Source organism: Hypomesus nipponensis, chromosome 27, assembly GCF_054491055.1.
Source record: "Hypomesus nipponensis isolate SF chromosome 27, ASM5449105v1, whole genome shotgun sequence".
Classification (NCBI taxonomy): Eukaryota; Metazoa; Chordata; class Actinopteri; order Osmeriformes; family Osmeridae; genus Hypomesus; species Hypomesus nipponensis.
In genome coordinates this window covers 7,627,450-7,646,542 of record NC_140387.1, presented here as the reverse complement: position 1 = coordinate 7,646,542, position 19,093 = coordinate 7,627,450, and the positions used below count along the sequence as shown (strand labels likewise).

At 40.2% G+C, this 19,093-nt stretch overlaps 2 protein-coding genes across 5 annotated transcripts in view; both read right to left on the bottom strand.

Moving 5' to 3' along the window:
* LOC146220701 (ras-specific guanine nucleotide-releasing factor RalGPS1) overlaps window positions 1-3,414 on the bottom strand; it is a 107,448-nt gene extending 104,034 nt beyond the window's left edge. Inside the window, exon 1 of one of the 4 annotated variants that reach the window (XM_084693424.1) lies at window positions 3,163-3,414. The gene's annotated coding sequence lies outside the window, so the exon portion shown is untranslated. The remainder of the gene's footprint in view (window positions 1-3,162) is intronic. The other 3 variants (XM_084693425.1, XM_084693426.1, XM_084693427.1) reach the window with 3 other exon arrangements.
* Window positions 3,415-5,683: 2,269 nt separating this feature from the next.
* On the bottom strand, window positions 5,684-9,197 carry zbtb43 (zinc finger and BTB domain containing 43). The gene is made up of 2 exons (XM_084693439.1): window positions 9,111-9,197; window positions 5,684-8,515 (listed from the first exon to the last, which is right to left on the bottom strand). The coding sequence occupies exon 2, from the start codon at window positions 8,503-8,505 to the stop codon at window positions 7,057-7,059; it is 1,449 nt and encodes a 482-aa protein (XP_084549565.1). The 5' UTR covers window positions 8,506-8,515; window positions 9,111-9,197; the 3' UTR covers window positions 5,684-7,056.
* Window positions 9,198-19,093: the final 9,896 nt, after the last annotated feature.

Genomic DNA, 19,093 nt, shown 5'->3' with positions numbered 1-19,093 from the left:
CTTACACATTTTTGACCATTTGACTCCTCTCATACATACATCTAGTAGAAAAATAAAATAAATAAAGAGTCTGGTTAAAAAGAAAAAAAGACTAGAGTAAGCCTTACAACCACTTGAAGGGTATCTCCAACGAACCCTGTTTCACCTTACCCTAGTGTCCCAATTACCACAGAGCACGAAGAACAAAGGAGACAAGACAAAAAACTGCAATGACACACTTTACCTTGTGTTCATTGGCAACCAAGCAAAACACTTACTGTATGAGCTTTAACCATCGAAACATTGCTTACGGCCCAACATGTTAGACAATTATTTGAGACAATCCAAATGTCTCTTCATATCAAAAGAGGAGAGGCTAAACCCTCTGTGTATGTAGTATGTGACTGCATTTCGTGCCCACAGATAAAAAGCTGCACTGTGTGTCCCACCCCAACCAACCTTCCTGACAGTTACGGTCATGCAAATGAGAGGATTTGTTTTCTTTTAAAATTGGGTTATAAAAGTATTCAATTTCTAACGTGATTACGTTGAACTGATCAGAGCAAAATGCATTTTCAGCTCTGGCTGAACAATACAGTTGTATTCCATTTCATACTTCAAGTTTGCGGGGTGCTGTGTTTGTGTTTCCTCATCATAACATAATGTACAGTGCCATGGTGTGAGAGGATGATGATTATTTTTGAAACATTTGCTTATTCTAGAGCAGTGGCACTGACTGAGACAGATACTGCAGATAGATGTCGGACCCATTTTACATTACGTCTACTAACTACCTGTACAGTCCAATCAATTCCTTGTCCAGTGGAATTAGTGCTGCCATTGCAATGGTACCGACACATAAATAGGGGTAGTGAGGGTGTGTCCTCTGAAATAAGCTGCCACGATTTCTGCACTCTTAGTCTTATAAGAACAAGTATACAATCATCAGTGAACGACTAATACTGGACAGTACATGAATTCAGTTTTAATTTAAATCAATCAAACCATATTAGACTGGATTGAATCCAGGCTACTGACTAGACAAGTAACTTAAGAGTTCAGCAGCTAGAGCATGGTTCCAGATTTCACAGGAAACCAAACAAGATTTAACCAAATAACTGTTGACAGGCTTACTAGAAGCTTGCTTTCCTGTGACACCAGTTCCTCTGGTTTCACTTTTGCCTCTGTGCTCTGCTTAGACAATGCGTAGACAAACAAATTCTGACCATGGGGATTTTCTGCAAGAACAAACTTGCTTGACGTCAAAGTGACCATGGCGATCATTTTGCACAACCAAAACGTTTGAAAGGTGGTAACAACCAAAAGGTGAATCATGCAAACAATTCCGCACTGGAACACCATCACACAGCAGAAACCATGGTGCCACTGAGCTACAAGCTACCTTAAGAAAGCAAGCTGATAATGTCAGTGCACTTGAAAAGTCTCTCTGAGACAGAACATTGCTATGTGTTTCTATCATGTTCAGGTTGTTGATTCGCTGATATGGTTTATACTAGCTACATTAGCAGTGGGCTACTGAAATACAACAAAGGCATTGTACTCGAAAGTTTACTAGCAAGTGTATGGGTGGATGAACACAATTGCTAGCTTTAGCATAAATTGCTGCGCCCACACAGAGGAATAGATGTCCATTCAAAAATATGTGTAACTAAATCGCAAAAACTGTGAATCTATTGTGTGCAATTCAGGCAATGGATTCAAATTGAGTCTAGGGAGGACGAGACATGGTGTACCCGTAAGTGGGAGTGCTGGAGAGGCGCTTAGTGGACCTACAGTATCTCTGCTTAAGAGCTACTATATGGAACAATAGGTAATCAGTTTGGGTTACTGAGAGAGGGATGCAGGTTGCTTCTCCACATTCAAGAGAATCGTGAACATAGCAACCTAAGCTACAGATACAAAGGGGCAAATTTCCCTCAACCAATACTGGAAGCTTTGCTGCTGTGAGAGAGCTTGATTGGACATATCCCATCATGGCTCTACAACCTAATCCTAGTATCAACTATTAGTAACCAGTATAATTAATCAACTAAAAAGGTAAATTACTTGATGGATGTAACAATTCATTCCATGTGTAAAAATGGGATACTAGGAATTTAAACTGGCCAAATAGCATTGAACAGTTGTTTCATTTTCAGAATGAATCTCACAGGCAGTCCACGTATGATAGTTGTATTTGGCTGGTAGGATAGGATATTGTAAGGTATTACACTAGGTCTGATTACACTGATGAAGAGGTAGATTCTATGTCTATGTAGTCTTCACTTCCCATCTACAATCTTTAGTTAAATTGGCCAACCAGCCTGTCTCTTATTTATAGAAACCAAGGACAGGACAGTGTATCCTTTCACAAGACATTTTCTGACATCTATGATGATAGAAGCTATATGTAAATTAAATTTAAGCCTGGTTGGACCTGTTCTTGTCTTATCTTACTACGCACTGACACAATCTCCTAATACTATTAGCAAAAGAAATGGTGCTCAACCCCATGTGGGACACATGAACCCTTTCACAAGGTTGTGGTGAGGATCAAAACACACACTACCATTTCTCATGGTTTTTGCATAGTAAATATTAATTAAGCATTGCCTACGGATTTTTATGATCTTTGCAGCAAAGCTAATTTAATCTGACAATGCAATTCACAACAGCAGAAGGCTCGAGAGAGCTAGAGGACATGAAGGTGCCAAGGAAATCACTGATTCATCGAATAAGTATATCCAATTACACATAAATAATAGGGTCATTATAACTGCATTAATATGCTCGTCTATGTGTATTTTGTTGAAATAACACCATGTGCATTCTTACATGCATTAGAGGAGGACCCAAAGAGTTAACTAAAAAGAGACTGGAATGAATGAACGCACTTGAGAAAATCACGTACGATTCTAAGGCTAGGAAACAAAATCTTTGCTCCTCATTGCCAATTGTTTGCTTTACACACGATCTTAAAGGGCAACCTAGGCATATTAAAGTAGTCTACTGTACACAACACACACCTTCTCGCTCGTATCACCTTTACCCTGCGTTAGCCCTCGTCATAACGCAAACAATGTTCCACGGCTGTCGAAAGATAAAATGTGGTTGTAGACACCGCGGAAATAAAAATGACAACAGTAATCAAATCTGCAGTAGCCTGGAGGTGTTGTTCCTTACCTCTCCAAAAGCGAGGATCAATCCCTCGCTGTTGCGTCTAGCTGCTGTATCAATTTGGGAACGCAAGGACAATCACACACTGCAAAACGATTTTGTAGAATCCAGGCGATGTTCTCGTACCCACCGTTCCTTCGATGCGAAAAAAAATCCAAGGTCGCAACGAATCAACAATGAAACGCGAACATCCTATTGAACTACATCAGATGTAGCCTATTCATATAAACATGGCAGTGCTATGTAAAAATGTCACTCACGCACAAGAGAGAAAAATTGCGACAGCAGGAAGTGTCAGGTAGGTGCACTTAACCTGACAGCTAGGTGTATTGCCTAATCATCCGTTCGAATCCACATAAAGTCCCGCCTTCATATTGAACAAACCAATCGTCAAGTCTGCAAACTGGGTCTATGCAAATATCTGGATGCGCAGGTGCAATCGATTCATCGCCATGTCCTGCTTCAGAAATTGAGACAGATACAACGCATTTGAGTAGCCTAGTTAAAAATCTGTTTCCAATTTATTTTGAACAGTTTACCCGATACCCCATTAAAAATAAGAAGAGCCTAGTTTATTTTTTTGATTGTCTTCTGCCATGAACGCATACTCATATTTTTCGGGCTCGATTACTGTAATTGAAATGGGGGAAGGTGATCCTAAATCATTTTGGGCCTTGTAAAACTGTTAAGGTATTCACCCCACTACAGAATGAAAGACATGGGGAGTGCTGAAGCTTATGATTAGCCAAAGATGTAATGGATCGTGACTAGTGCCTTACAGTGCTAAGTAAATGCTATTGATAATAACTAGAACATTTAACATTGCACTCTTCTGTACAGCACACTCGAATCCACAACAAGCAGGCCAAAGCTAAATGTGAAAGTTTCTCGTTACCCCTCTTTTTCAGAAGTTTTAAAATTGCATTGTGGATTGTTTCAGATATGGTGAAGATCTGATATTATCAATACAGATACTAATGCAAATGCAGATGTTCTAAATACTAGCATTATATTTTACAAACACCTTTTTACACACACTTTTATTTTCACCATTATAAGTCAAAAATGCATGAAAAGGCATGGTTTAACAACTTGTTATAGGCCCTACATTTATAGTGTTTTATGTATAATGTCCTATACACAGACTTATCTGGCTTGTAGTTAAAATTGTAGTTGTATTCTGTATTGTTTACCAGGCTCTTTAATTGTATGTGATTTTTAAGTGCATATAGACTATTGGCTAAGATTATGGCTACCTCTAGTGGTCACTTCACTCCTACAAAGTGCAGAAAAAGCAATTGATAATGTTTCAATTGTAACAATCCAATGTAGCCCATCACAGCAAGATCACCAAAATTACACAACTCTTACTATGTGTTACAAGATGGGATACTGAAATTTATTACAAATAATTACATTGTTCCACCATACGGAATCCTATTAAGGCTATTAACAATCAACTCATTCACAATCAACATAAGTAAATTACTTGAAACCTAAGGAAGGTATAAAGTATTTTACACAAGTATTACACAGAGTAAACATTTATTGCTGAACACATCTCTTTGTACAAAACATTCACAAAGTTCTTCTATAAGAAGAAAATAATCCAAATGGTGCAAAAGTGAGGATAGTCAGAAAAATCTGAGCAATTTGTGGTAAGATTGAAAGTTATACACATTTCTGTGAGGTAGTTTACATTCTATCACTAATATTACAATAAAGGAGAGTGACTGATGATCCCCCCCCCCAAAAAAACTGAACTGGTTCTATTTTCCAAACATTTTAACACAAAAGTCCAACCAGGATTTATTTCCTGTGTACCCATAAAAGATAAGTTGAATGTCAGAAATATTGCAAGAATATTACTGTAAAAGCTTTGATGTGTTAACTGTACCAACATTTAAAAAAAATGCACTTCTTTGTTATTAATGAAAGAACATGGTAGATCAGTATAATGTTCCTGCACCAACAAAGGCAATTGTGAAAAAGAACATCACTAGATTAAACAGAACGGAGACCTAATATCTAACAGTAAATGTGGACAGAAATTTTAATCAGAATAGTAACAAAATGATTATATTACATTGCTAAATGGTTCATTCATCATTGGGAAAGAAAGTTTCCCCTCACATGAAAATTACATTCATGTGACTAAAATGATTGTCCTTGTTTGTTGCATGTGATACAAATATTTGATTTTGCTGTTATAACAGCAGGAAAGACTGCTGGGGAAAAAATATAAATAAACTTGACCAATTAGTTCTCCCTATCTCGGTCAATCTTAAAAAATGATATACATTAAAAAGTTACATAGAAAACATCTAAGCAGCCGAAATACATATAATAATGCATGTACAGCATACAAACTCAGTATTGGACCTTAATCTTAGCTTGAATGAAAACAAACTGTTGCCCTTTCCTCAAATCACACAAGTGATAAAATAGTTTGGGGATTTCACAGGAATGTAATAAAACAATCAATCGGTCCTTATAATAACAACATCAAAAACTTGTTTAAACAGTCAAAAGTTCATAGAAACAAATGTATTACATGAACAAAATTAAACAATTATAATGTTGATAAGTTAATCCTTTTTGTAACTACAAACTACGGTACAGTCATTGTTTACATTTATACATTGTTTTTATATATTACACTTCAAGAGACATTGGATGACATATTGGTTGATGAATAATACAGCTGAGGTTTCAATTCATCAAAGTTCCCAGAAAACGGGTTATCAACCCACCTATATTAAACAACTTAAACATATTTTTATGTAGCATTACAACTAGTTTGCCAAATGGTCAACCTACACTGCAAATCCTCAAGACTCATCCGGTACGTTCTAAATGAGAGGTAGGCTACTTGCAGTTCTTTATTACTGCAAACCTTTTATAGGAAAAATAGCATAGATGTCATTAAAGGTTCAAGTTCACATCACAAACTTAGGGAAAGGGTTGAAATGTGTTTTACTCAAAGAATATTGTCCATCAATGTGTTAATGCAATAAACTTTGAACTCAACAGCTCATGTAAAATTATGACTTAACTTGGCAAAGTTAACACCAGACACTTCTGACCAAAATGTACAGTAACTTCCTACAACTGTTCAAGTGTTACTAATATATATATATATATATATATATATATATATATATATATATATATATATATATATATATATATATATATATATATATATATATATATATATATATATTCGCAATTACATGATTTGCCTCCAAAGACAGGAATGCAAAATTATAATTAATTGATGACATGAATGAAGAGGCAATTAGATCACAAAACTGAGTAATTGTTGAGAAATGTACAGAATAAATGGCACTATCTCATAAGGTTCTGGCCGGAAGTCCTGAGAAAGGAGGTACTTTAAAAACAATACTTCCTTTTTTTCAACAAAAGAAAGGCCAAAGAATGATTTAGAAACCATAACAGATCATGACTAGCCATTGTGCTGTTGATGAATAAGTGAATACTGAGGTAAAACAAACCCCACTTAGAAAGCATGATAAGGCAGCCTTTGAAAATGATGCGCATGTCACTCATGTTTCATGGGAGTAGCTGTCCATATCCCACGACCTGAGGTTTGGATTTTGCATCACCAGATCAGATCCAAATGCAAAGCAGGGTCCAAGAATCCTGATCTTGGATAAATCCATCTGGACGGACAGGCTTTCGCACTATTTACACTAATACGGCACACTTTGGATTTGCAAAACAAATCTTGTATATCAAATATCTGATGTACCATCTATGGTCCTGGTGGCCTGCTCATTGAAGACGAAACATGATCTAGGATTCGCAGAATAGAGCAACCTCCACTTGGTGAAGGTTTGTGAGGAGGTGTATGAGGTTAGTGGATCTGGTCTAGAATCAGCACATTTGGGCTGGGGGCTGATCGTTAACTGCACCTCTAGCCTGGTGGGTCCTGGTGCAGGAGGAGGTGTGACGGTTAAAGCTATCCCTCCACATGAACCTCTTGGAGCAGAGGCTGCACTCGTACGGCTTGATGCCTGTGTGGATCTTCATGTGGCCCACAAGGTGGTGCTTCATCTTGAAGCTCTTGCCGCACACCGCACAGCCGTAAGGCCGCAAGCCCAGGTGCATGCTCATGTGCCGGTCACGCTGGCTCTTGTGGGTGAAGCTCTTGCCACACTGACAGGGGTAGAGCTTGTAAACCACGGAGGCAAAGCCTGAATGAGACGCATCTTCCTGATGGCTACCAGAGGTTTGTTCCCCACCACCACTACTGCCAGCTCCCCCTTCTAATGCATCTTCCTTCAGGTCTAAGGAGGTCCCATCAGCCTTATTAGTTGAAAAGCCCATGGTGGTACCATAGAAGTCTAACGGATCCTCATAAGGTCGGTCATCATCTAGGCCGTCCTCCTCTTCCAATTGAGCGACAAGTTTTTCATCAATGCTGTTATCCAAGGAACTAGCTGAGGGCTGGGAGCGGCCAAAGTTAATCTTTTCTGGGTCTGTGCCAACCGCATCCCCACAAAACAAGCCACCACAATCCTCCCGTTCAGGCCTCTCTGCTTTCACATGGACCCACTTCCTGTGCCCCATGATGCTTGGCGGGACATAGGTCGGTCTAGCGTACTGCAAAGCCCCATCACCACGCTCTTCGTCCTCTCCATTCTGACTGGCAACCTCGCTACCTGAACACTCGGGTTCTGCTGGTGGGGAACAGCTACCACTAGGCTGGACACTGGGCTCCAGAGCAGGCGGAGAGAAGCTGCCTTCCAGAAGTTGATCCATCTCCATCTTGGCAAAGCTATCCACTGCTTGTCCGTTTGGCTCAAGGCCCATGGAGTTATTCCCAGGGCTATGGTAGCTGCTGTCTCCAGGGGAGGGTCTGTCTTCAGTCCCAATGACACAAACAGACCCCCCCTGGCCTGCTCCAGACTTGAATGTTAAAGAGCTAGAGGAGCCTCCAACCTCCAGGAGCTCAGTGCACTTGTCTACTACGTGCCACATCTGAAGGAAGCTAGCCGCCGTAAGGAAAGCTACCACCTCCCCCGCAGGTAAGAGGAGCGTGCCCGTGTAGCAGGAATTGAGAAGACGCTCGAATACGCACGCATGCATGACATCAGGTAGAACAACGCGGACGCTGTTTTTGAGAAGTACCTGGTCACAGAAGTAGGGAGAGCTGGCGGCAAGGACAGCCCGGTGAGCCCGGTATTGGTGGCCTTGGATCACCACAACGATGTCACACAGTTGTCCCCTCTGGCGCTGCTGGTTGAGCTTTTGCAAAAGTGAACCGGAGAAGTTCGGAAACTCAACACAGAGTGCATTCCCCTCAGACTCCATTGTGGTCATAGTTCTAGAGCTGAAAAATAATTTGCATTAATTTTCTTTAAATGTTGATTTACGTGTAGCCTATAGAAAGTCCTTGGAGATCATCAAATACAAGTACAGCCTTAAATAGTGAACGGTTATCTTTTATAATATGAATGAATCATCTTCATTTCCAAGCGGACATAACAAGAGTGGCAACCTGACTAGCAGCCATTGCAATGGTTCATAACACAAGAGGTGTCAGATGCTCAGTCGAGGATGAGAGCCTGCCACCAAATGCAGGCTGAACATCACAATTTGTTCAACCTCACACTTCATTGTGGTGAAAACGAAGAAGAACGATTTCTAGATATTATTTCAATTGCATTTAAATAAAACGAATATTATAAGAACACTTCAAGTGTCATGATTGCATTTCCCCTGAGATTCACACGATGTAAAAAAAAATCGTGTTGCAGAAGCTTGAGACCAAGCTAGCTCATTGCGCGCGCTATGCGCTAACGTGCTAGCATACACAGAACACAACGAAATAATTAGATTCAAGTTGTTAATCTCTTTTGCAAGAGTGGCTGGTCATTGACAACTAACTTGATGTCGTATACGGTGGTAAAATAGAGTTGTCTAACCGTGGATTTCATTTTTATCTCTTCATTTAAAATACCATACAGACGCTTCTCTTCCGAGTTCCACCGGAATTCTTCTGGCTTGCGTCATTACGTAAAAAAGAGTCGCATGGCGCGTGATAGGCAATGTAAACAAACACGCCCCCAGTGTCTGGGTTGCCAGGTTTTCAGACGTGGCGGTTTAAAGATTCTACAGACAAAATAAAGTCAGATGGTTATGAACATTTGAATAACTCTGAAATAACGTATAATATTGCATTCGAGAGTCAGATGGCTGAGCGGTTAGGGAATTGGGCTTGTAATCAGAAGGTTGCAGGTTGATTCCCGTCCGTGTCAAATGACGTTGTGTCCTTGGGCAAGGCACTTCACCCTACTTGCCTCGGGGGGGAATGTGCCTGTACTTACTGTAAGTCGCTCTGGAAAAGAGCGTCTGCTAAATGACTAAATGTAAATGTAATGTAAATGCATTCAAACATTTATGACACAGTAATAAATAACTGCTTTAACTTCTAATAAATCCAAATAAGTTTACTTATTTCCCTTTATGTTCCATGCACATAAAGGAGTAGGCCTATAGGCTATTATGTGAATCAAAAAGATAGCTGAAAAAATAGCCTACTAATTAAATGTTACAATCACCTCGCTGGTTAATAATTTATGTTGGTAAACTATATTGTTTGTTAGGGTTTTTTCAAGACAGAATTCATTTATGTTGAACAGCAGATGGCACTGCAGGCTTGGTTTCAAAACAATTAGATCCCATTTTGAGATGGCTATGTAATGGCTGTTTGTAAAGGATTTGTGACAATTAAATTGCATATTGCAAGTCCAAGAGCATAGGCCTATATCACGTGTTTACTCTGGTGAGTTGTGTTTAAATTAAGCAGGCCTAATCTTTGACAGACAGTAATGAAAGGATGTAGCGGCACAATAATTGGCCTATATGCTTAAACTTAGCCAACCCCAAAAAACTTACAAGCCTACCAATCTTCCTCACCAATACGGGCAGACAATTAGGCTACTATTCCCCAGAATAGCATTGGTTCTAGAAATCACATGGTGAAACCATACTATAGGCCTACATTGTAGTTCTTTGTTTTATTAATTTAATTAGCTATTTTAGTGGGCATCTTTTACAATACCAAAAAAGTACATTATCACCAGCCTGAATCAACAGTGGTAGGCTAAATGGGCCTGCTGGAGTTTGTTCCGAAATCATTCATAGGTTAGGCCTACCAAATCTGTTCGGGATAATTCCATGTGCATTTCAGCATTTTTTCAACAGTTCAATCACACTGTGTATTAGCAAGTAGCCAAACAACAAGACATAGCCTATCGTAACTACCATAAGGGTTTTTAGCATTCAACATGCACACACTCCACAAAAGGTAGCCTACTCCAAAAATACTTTCTTGACCTCAAGAGGTGATCTCGATATTGATTATGTTTTTCAAAGTTGAGCAATCAAAGAGGCTCTTGTTGAAGTTGTAATCTGTTCTGAAGTGGGGCTTTGTTGTGGTCTGTGCAGCTCGCTTGACCAGACATTCTTTAGGCCTTACCTCGCGGGCTGAACCTGTGCAAGGCAGGTGCATGGATCAGTGGGGACAGGTCTGAGCTTATCCAGGTGCCTTTTCTGTGGTGCCTCTCTGTTGCTTTTGTTCCTAGTGACTCTGCAATTTGTAATACCTGGGCCCGTTGGTTTTTGCTGGTTGTAGTAACAGTTTAATATCTGTTCTTGGGTATTATTAACTTAGTGCGAGATATCTTGGCAACCAATTTCAGTTGTAAAACAAGTGTTTAGTTTATGTCCTTCTCAGAAAAGCAGCATTTAATTGCCTGACAAGGGTTTGATTTGGAAAAGCTTAAGGATGAACATACATTTTGGATAAACTGATTTGAGATTATGTATATTGGGGATACGCACAGCTATTAAATCCTGTACAACTTTGAATGATCATTGCTAAAATAATGAATGGTATCAGTGTCCAAATATGCTTCTGTAATGCCTGTCTTCTATCTATCCCAAAATGCCTTTCCAAAAGCTAAAAAGATTGAGACTAATATAATTATTCAATCTGTCCATTTAGAAAAGGCATTTTGGCATAGGCATAGGTCAGCTCTGGCTGTGTTTGAAGAGCCCTGCAGAATGTATGTTTTGCCTTCCCTCCACAAAGCTTATGAAATATACATGGCCTATAATGAGATTGCCCCAAATATCTGAACGTGCCGAAGATTTTATTGCTTTTGCTATCTAGAATAAGGACTGATAGGGCAGCTAGATAATTCTGTCAAACTTGCAAAAGCAATAAATCAGATTTAATTACACATGCAATATTGGATTCATTGGATGGAAAGAGATACTGTGGGTTGAATGGGATGTATGGTTGTGCTAGATTGGATTAGAGTGTATATTTGTGGGTGCATGTATGTGTTGAGGGAAGGGGGCTAGAAGGCAAATTTTCTTTAGCTATAAATACAAACAGAAACGACTATATATTGAAACAATTATCTTCTCCTGTTAAGGTTTAGTCTTATTCTTGCGTGAATATTTAAATTGAGCATGACTCAACGTAACTCATTTCACAATATGATGTTTTTGTTATTGCTTTTCTTGTGTCATAGTGAAAGTCTACAGTACTATACTTGTTTGATAGTTACAGAAGTAGTTTCACATGAGAGGTTATCAATCTTTCAATGAAACATAAATTGCTTGATGAAAAGGGGACTTGTTTAGTTCCCCCTGTTCCCAGTTTGTCACACAACCTCTGTCGTGTGAGTGAATTCCACGTGTAATCCCAATCAAACGCCACTGTCGTTGACAGATAGAACTTCTTCTAATCTGTGCTGCCACGAGAAACAAAAGGCTAACATCTACCTTGGTAAAATAAACAAAATCTATAAACATTTTAAACACAATGGCAGGTGATTGCCACTTCTCTCCATGTGCAGTTCCGATGTGCATTCAGGATCTGTCACCCACAGACCTGGATGTGTCAGGTTGAAGCGACCATGGCACACAGAGCCAGTGAGGCGTACTACAGGGACTTCCAAGGCACGATACAAGTCTGAGCCTAGCGTGCAGTGGCAAAGAGACGCCTCACGCCATCTCGGTCTTGTCATGCCATTCAACACTAAACAGTTCACAACAGAAAATGAATGGAAGTGACACAGTTGCGTGTTGCACTAACAACACTTGTAATGTTTGTACAAAAACTGTCACACAAACGCACATACTATTTGAGTTAGAAGCAATTACTCTGTCACCATATTTCTTTTACAGTGTGCATTTTCTTACCATTTCCCCAGATCTGTTTAATCTGGGTTTTCATCGATTTGGTTTTGTTTCCTTGGTTTCCTTTGTTTACTTTCTCTCAGTTTGTCCTGGATTGTGAGAATCCACCATGTGCCTCAGCAGTATGTGGCATGGTGCCACCTGACAAAAGATCTGTCCAATTAGTAAACTGTACACCAAATTGTATTGGGAAACCTTGAGAAATGGATGCTGGTGTCAAGTTTGAGCTTCTGCCTTGTAACACCGGATTTTGATCTAGCAAATGATCCATGGCAGTTGATGCAGATATGGTTATTTAGTGCAAAGTGCAATGGGAGCTCTCAATACATGTGCCAAAATGATCCAATTTATGTAACTTATGAGGATTAATTGATCAAATGCAAAACCATGCATACATACTGTACTGTGTCCAGTGATGATGTGTTCACATTCCTGTGACACTAAAGCCAAATAAACTGGTGAATCTAGACTTCAAGATGAAGTCAAGGTCAGACTGTTCTTGGATTGAGATAGATATCCCATACAGTAGAACTTTTTCTCAAAATGTAAGAATAAAATTAGCAGATGAATGATTTCTAAATCTCCCACTTCTGTAATGCTTAATCCCCAGTTTTTCCAGAGATACCATCACGTTTTCTTGCCAGATTAAACCCCAATTGCAGGGGTAATAGCTGAGTCATGAGAGGACCTGACTGACATCTGGCACACCATAAAGAGAGAGGGATACACCAGAGCTCAGTTCTCGGACCCCATTGGAATGCCAATTCCAGCTAAGGGTAGATCAAAACAAAGTCTGGGAGGGGAAGGTTTCTCCACCTGTGCTTTTGTCATCGATAAGTCTGTCATCTCCGCAAATATTGGTCGCAGTAATGGCGGCCAGAGATTAGGCCCACTTCCCGAGCTATTAACCGCATTTCGAGTCCTTTCTACTAAGGCACATCGAACAAAGGGCCGTTTCATGGAGTCTCCAGTCTAATACTGCTGCCTTCAAATCCACCTGACCCGAGGAGAGATGCAGCCGTTCCGCTACGTTGCCCTAGTCCAGTGAAGGTGCAGAAGAAATGAAGGTCAAAGGTCACTGTATACAGGCATTTGTCGAAAATTAAACTTTGAATAAATAGCGACTCAAAAAGTGCACAACACAAAGAAGATGACTGAATGTTGCCAGTTATGAGGCTGTTATATCAACAGATTAACCAAAGCCATCACTCTCGCTATCCACTCAACCCCAGAAATTGTAATGGTAATATATTACTGCAATAAAGAAGGAACAAACAGTTACACCAATCAGTCACACAGCATCTGTGAGGAAGTGGAGACATCCAGTTTCTTGGGGCCATTTTGTGGATTTTACAGAAGGCGTTGTCCAAACTTGCACATCAGGCTATAGCACGCTACTGCCTGCCACAAAGATGCCTGCCAAAACATTTCTTTGCCAAACACATGAAAAGCCTGGTGGCTTACAGATGGGCAAGCTAGCAGAGCTAACTGGATTCAGATGCTATCTCTCACACTCATACATTTTCTCACCCCACTGAGAGAGCTCCACCTGGCTTTCAGGAGGACAACTACAGCACATATTGGCCAAAACATGCATAGGTTCTCATAGGTTCAGTGAGGAAAGAGAAAGAAAATACAGAGGAATATGGACTGGTGGAAGAGGAGCATGAGATATCTGAACTCTTCATCCTTCCCGAGTAGATCCCAAGAGGAAAGCTCAGAGCTTCGGCGGCTGGAGGGAGTTCAGACGCGGTCAGAACATCTGCTGGGATATCAGGAAGCTTTGCTTGATCCTGGAGCTCAGGGTGACTCCGGGCACTTTTGGCAGTGAGTGATCGGGTTGAGGGAGTCAAGCCATTCAGGGTTCCCATGAGTGCAAATACTATAATGCTAAGTCTGCTCTGCTCTTCATGGTGTAATTTGGTGAGGCATTGAGGATAAGCATGTGACCAGTGTCAAATCTTTAGGACTCTTTATGCAAAAAGGAAGTAAAAATTAACACAAAGAAGGTGTCCACATTGGGATATCTTCTGAATTACATTTTTTGGAAAACACAAACATAGCAGTCTAGTCACTATTCTTGAACTTTGTTTGGGTAAGCTAATGCTACTCCTAACCCCATGTTTACTTGATCAATAAGTATTTATGATTATTTGCTGGAATAAAATGAAAAGAAACTGACAAGCTCTTAATTTGCTTATTGAACGTGTAGTTGTGTTGCTCGGTCATAACAAAAAGTGTATACTCACACACTTACAATGAATAGTTATGTAAGAGGTGGATCATGTACAGTATGGAAAATGTGAAGATATACAAAAAAAAAATTGTATCATGTTATTGAAAAGGTTAGGGTTTGTTTCATTTACAGGGTTCAAAGGTAAAGTATTGGATGCAGGAAGGATTCAGAAATTGTTGAGGGATCATGCTCCAGGTATTTCATTTTGCTGTAAAATTCTGCCAGGTATGCCTTACACAGAAAACTCCAAAACAACCAGCAAACAAAAGCAATCATCTTTTGATTAAACCTCTAAGCACCCCCACCTGCTTCCAAAGTGAACATCTTTCATCTAAATTCCGAATACCTCCCCTTGACCTCAGGTTTGTGTCTGTTATCCATACACAAAAGACACAAGGAATCTCAGGCTTGTAGCTTCAACCCCCTGCACAGTAGCTGGTGGGGTTAGGGGGTAGGAAAGTGGAGAGGAGGAATGGGGGGTAGGGGTGATGAAGAGGTGCATCTTTCATTAAAGAAAGGACTCAGGGAGCTGGTATCTAGGCCAGTGATAACATTGTAGTTGGGAGATGCCACAACATGGTATTATAGAGGAGGGAGTGGAATAAAGCCTATGATTCCATTAATAAGCAATCCCTACGAGCTGATATTGGCAAGTTTGGAGGTCAGTTAGATGACAGAAGGTTAGTGAGGTAGCGAGTTGAAGGTTATGCATTTAGGGAAAAGGGTATACTGTTTGTGGCAGGAATGAAAAGGTTTGGAGTGAAGGTTATAAACTCTAGTCAGAGTTGAGGAGCCAAAAACATATGTCATCAAGTACAGAAAAACCTTCAAATACAAATGCTATTCTGGCCATAAGGTAGTTGGAGGTAAGGGCCAAAACCGAGGGCCAATTTTTTCTCGCTGCACATTGTGTGGTAATACCCAGTCAGTCCTCCAACTCAGCAGATCATACAAGGCTTGCTCTGACAAATTCTCCATTTCCTCTGGAACACTGAGTCTTGGGAGCCATTTTACCTGTGTTCACATTGGGCCACTGGAATAACATTTCTTTTCATTTCCCCTCCACTATAAATGTAATCCTCACTCTAGGTAAAAGGGGGATGTATGGAACCAAGGGGAGGAACAGGAAAACAGGAGGAGGGTACAAGTTAGAGAACTATGGAAACCTTTTTTACTGCCTTTTGTGTTTTTGGTGGACATTGGTTGTCGTACTAGTCTATAGTGCATAGTTATGGTATAGTTGTAGTGCATAGTTATGGTATAGGGTATAGTTATGGTGATGAGAGCAGGTGGAACACATGATCTGGACATTGAAAAGACAGAAGGAGACGGGGATTGCAGAAAAGGTCAAAGTCTGTGTTGCAGTTTGTTGGACAATATGAAAAACATGTCATTTATGTGTTTTTCACGGCCTGTTTGTCCAGCAAACTGCAACACTGACTTACTGTTTCTGCAACATCCATTTATTGACAAGACCACTTTTTAGTCATCATTTTCTTATAGCCAGAGAAGTATGGTTATTGCGTGGTTATCTCTTCTCGGCACTTCTGTTGTCACACAATCAGCCCCCTGTTCAAAACGTGGCAAAACCTGCACCTTGACACAGACACAAATCTAGAGCACACCATTGCAGAGTGGAAGGAATTCCTACTTCACACATCATTTTCTCACAATGCTTGTGTTCCAGGTCAGCTCTAAGGACCTGTCCTAAGAGACCTGAGTCTCAAAGAGTAAATGATGCAATGCAAGTGTTTAATAACCAGCGGCCAGTGGAGTTTCAGTTCCCTCTAGATTTTTGGGGTTATACATAGCCAAGACTTTATTCAAACTATATCTTAAACACTTCATTAGTAAATGTGCATGTTCACATAAGTGTGTATGCACACACAGAGGGCACCATTTGAAAGACTGATATTAAAGTGATAACTTTTTAATAACACTATGAAGTACAATAAATGCTTCATGCCCTTAAATACTCTCTTGAAACCTCTGTCTTCTTCTGTATTAAAAACTGAGATTTAAATGTTGGAAAACATGTACAGTTCAAGGTGCCCTCAACTTTAATATGGATCGTTTCCTCATTTTTGAGGTACAGTACAGTTTGCCCAGATAGCGTAGTGGCACTTCAGCATCTCATGTGAACTGACTCGGGGTGACACAGAGGTGGAGAAGTTTACAATAATATTTACTCTATCTGTCAGTGCTATCAAGAGCTTAATTCAATTAGACTGAAGTTTTCACCAAGCCTTGGGGTCAGAAGAGCAACGTTCAAATCAGGAGCCAGGAGAGAGAGAATGAGAGAGACAGAGAGAGAGGGAGTGGAAAGAGGGAGGGTTTGTCAGGGGACAGAGTCTGGATAGCAGCCCAAAGGCTGAAACCAAATTGAGCTCCAAACAGGACCAATTCATGGGACTCGACTCTGGGAACCTCTCTCAATTGGCAAAAACAATTACAGCATTGACACTCTTCTTTCAGACAGCTACTCAATTGACAACACTTTGAGGAGGAAACAAGCTCCAGAAAGAAGTTCAAAGCTAATGGGGAGACATTCAAATGCCTTTCCTTATATAGGGGTTTGCTCAACAATTTGTGCAGTGTAGATAATGAAGAGGAAATGATTTCTATCGCCTGAGTAGGCCTCAGCATACATTTAGAAACGCATTCATACTTGCACCGACATAAGTATGTACACATACACAGTGCACAGTACTCTATGCAGAGAACATCAAGACACGCACCCTAGCAAACAAACACAACTCCCCTAGAAATTAACATGCACACATACAGTATACGCTATATACAACATGTATAAACACAAATTTACACCCACACAAACAAACACACAATGGCTCAAAACGACAACAAAATCACATTAGACTGTATTTACTTAATATGGAGTGAAACACAGGCTTGGTCCCTCCCTCTTAGTGCTACCTCAGACATCCACCCATAAACCTCTGTCTGTTTATACAGATGGCACCTTCTCCTTCTCTCCACTGCGCATTATTTTCATTTCAAAGGCAACAACTTCCCCCTAGAGCGGCCTTTGAGTGCGTCCAGCGGCTAAATGTGCTTAATGCTTTAATAAGAGTTTGGGTTTGACTCTAGGACGGATGGTTCAGGTCCCAGGCCGGGCCAAGTCTATCTGCCTGTGTATCTAAATCGGGATTTCCGCGCCGACCTTCTCTGTCTGAGAAGGTCTAAGCGGGATTTGGGGAAATGCAAACCATGTGCATTGGAATGCCAGGACAACCCCCTTATCCCGTCCCAACCCATTTGTTTATATAGCCTCTTGGTTTGCAACGTCTCCCAAACATCTCCCTTGTAAAAGTTGCGGATTTGGTATGATGCTCGTTACACTGTGGGATCTCCTGTGACTACCCATGATGCACAGCGACAACTCTGCAGTCTTATTTTCTTTCTGTTGCTACCAAATATGACCCAGTGTCATACAATCGATTAGAGGAAAAATGTCAGGTGGGCCAATCCCAACCTTATTGTCGTTATTCCGAATATTGACAATAGCAATAAAGTAAGGACCCAGGCAAACAAATCGATCCCAGCTCAAGTTGCTGGATCAATGTGGAGTGGTGTGGCCCCATGCCCTTTCCGTCAACACCTCCAGAGTAAGAGTGATTGTACTCGGACAAGCAAAATGCATGCAGGCTACTGTAACGTTGTTGCTTTTGTTTGGTGCTTCTGAAAGTTGGGGCAGCATCACATAAATATGATCAACTTAATGATACGTGCACATTAATATGTTTATCATCAATAGCAGCAGCAGAGGCATCTTCATAATGAACTTGTGACTTGTGTGTCTCATCTTTATTTGCTTCCAACCTGGCACTTTCACTCATGCCTGATTTACACAGAATTGCAGTATAGCTTTCATTTTTGGTTAAGGACGCCAACTGTGAGGTGTATTCTAATTACAGATGTACTGTGAGGGAATTCTAAAGCAGTTCCAATGAATCTCACTCAACTGTTCAGTACTAGCTGTTTGAAATTAGTCCTCACACATCTTTTTTTTTGATTGATCCAAATGGTTTTGAGATTCTTGTTATGTAGTCCAAAAATAGGGATCATTTTCATACAATTCTGCAACCATAAAAAAACAACAAACATATATTTTGTTCAAACTATATTTTTTTTTGCAAAATTAAGTGCATACTGTGAACATACAGTATTTTAATTATAATAGATTATAAGATTACAACATTATTTGTTGAACTCTATTTACAAAGTGTAAGCTTCTGTTGTTCCATGAGCTCCGTCTTTTCAGTCAATATACGAATTGCAGAATGATCTTTAAACCACGTGTCTTTATCCGTCAACTTCTCCCCTCCTCTCTCCAGAGTTCAACACTCTCCCCCAACTAATAACAAACCAATCAATACACAGAGCAAATGTAATGTCTTCATACTGCTGGTGTGCCCCGGGATTCAACCTTTTGCAGGA

Coding starts and splice junctions, on each gene's coding strand:
- zbtb43 (XM_084693439.1), bottom strand. CDS start 8,505: ATGACCACAATGGAGTCTGAGGGGAATGCACTCTGTGTTGAGTTTCCG.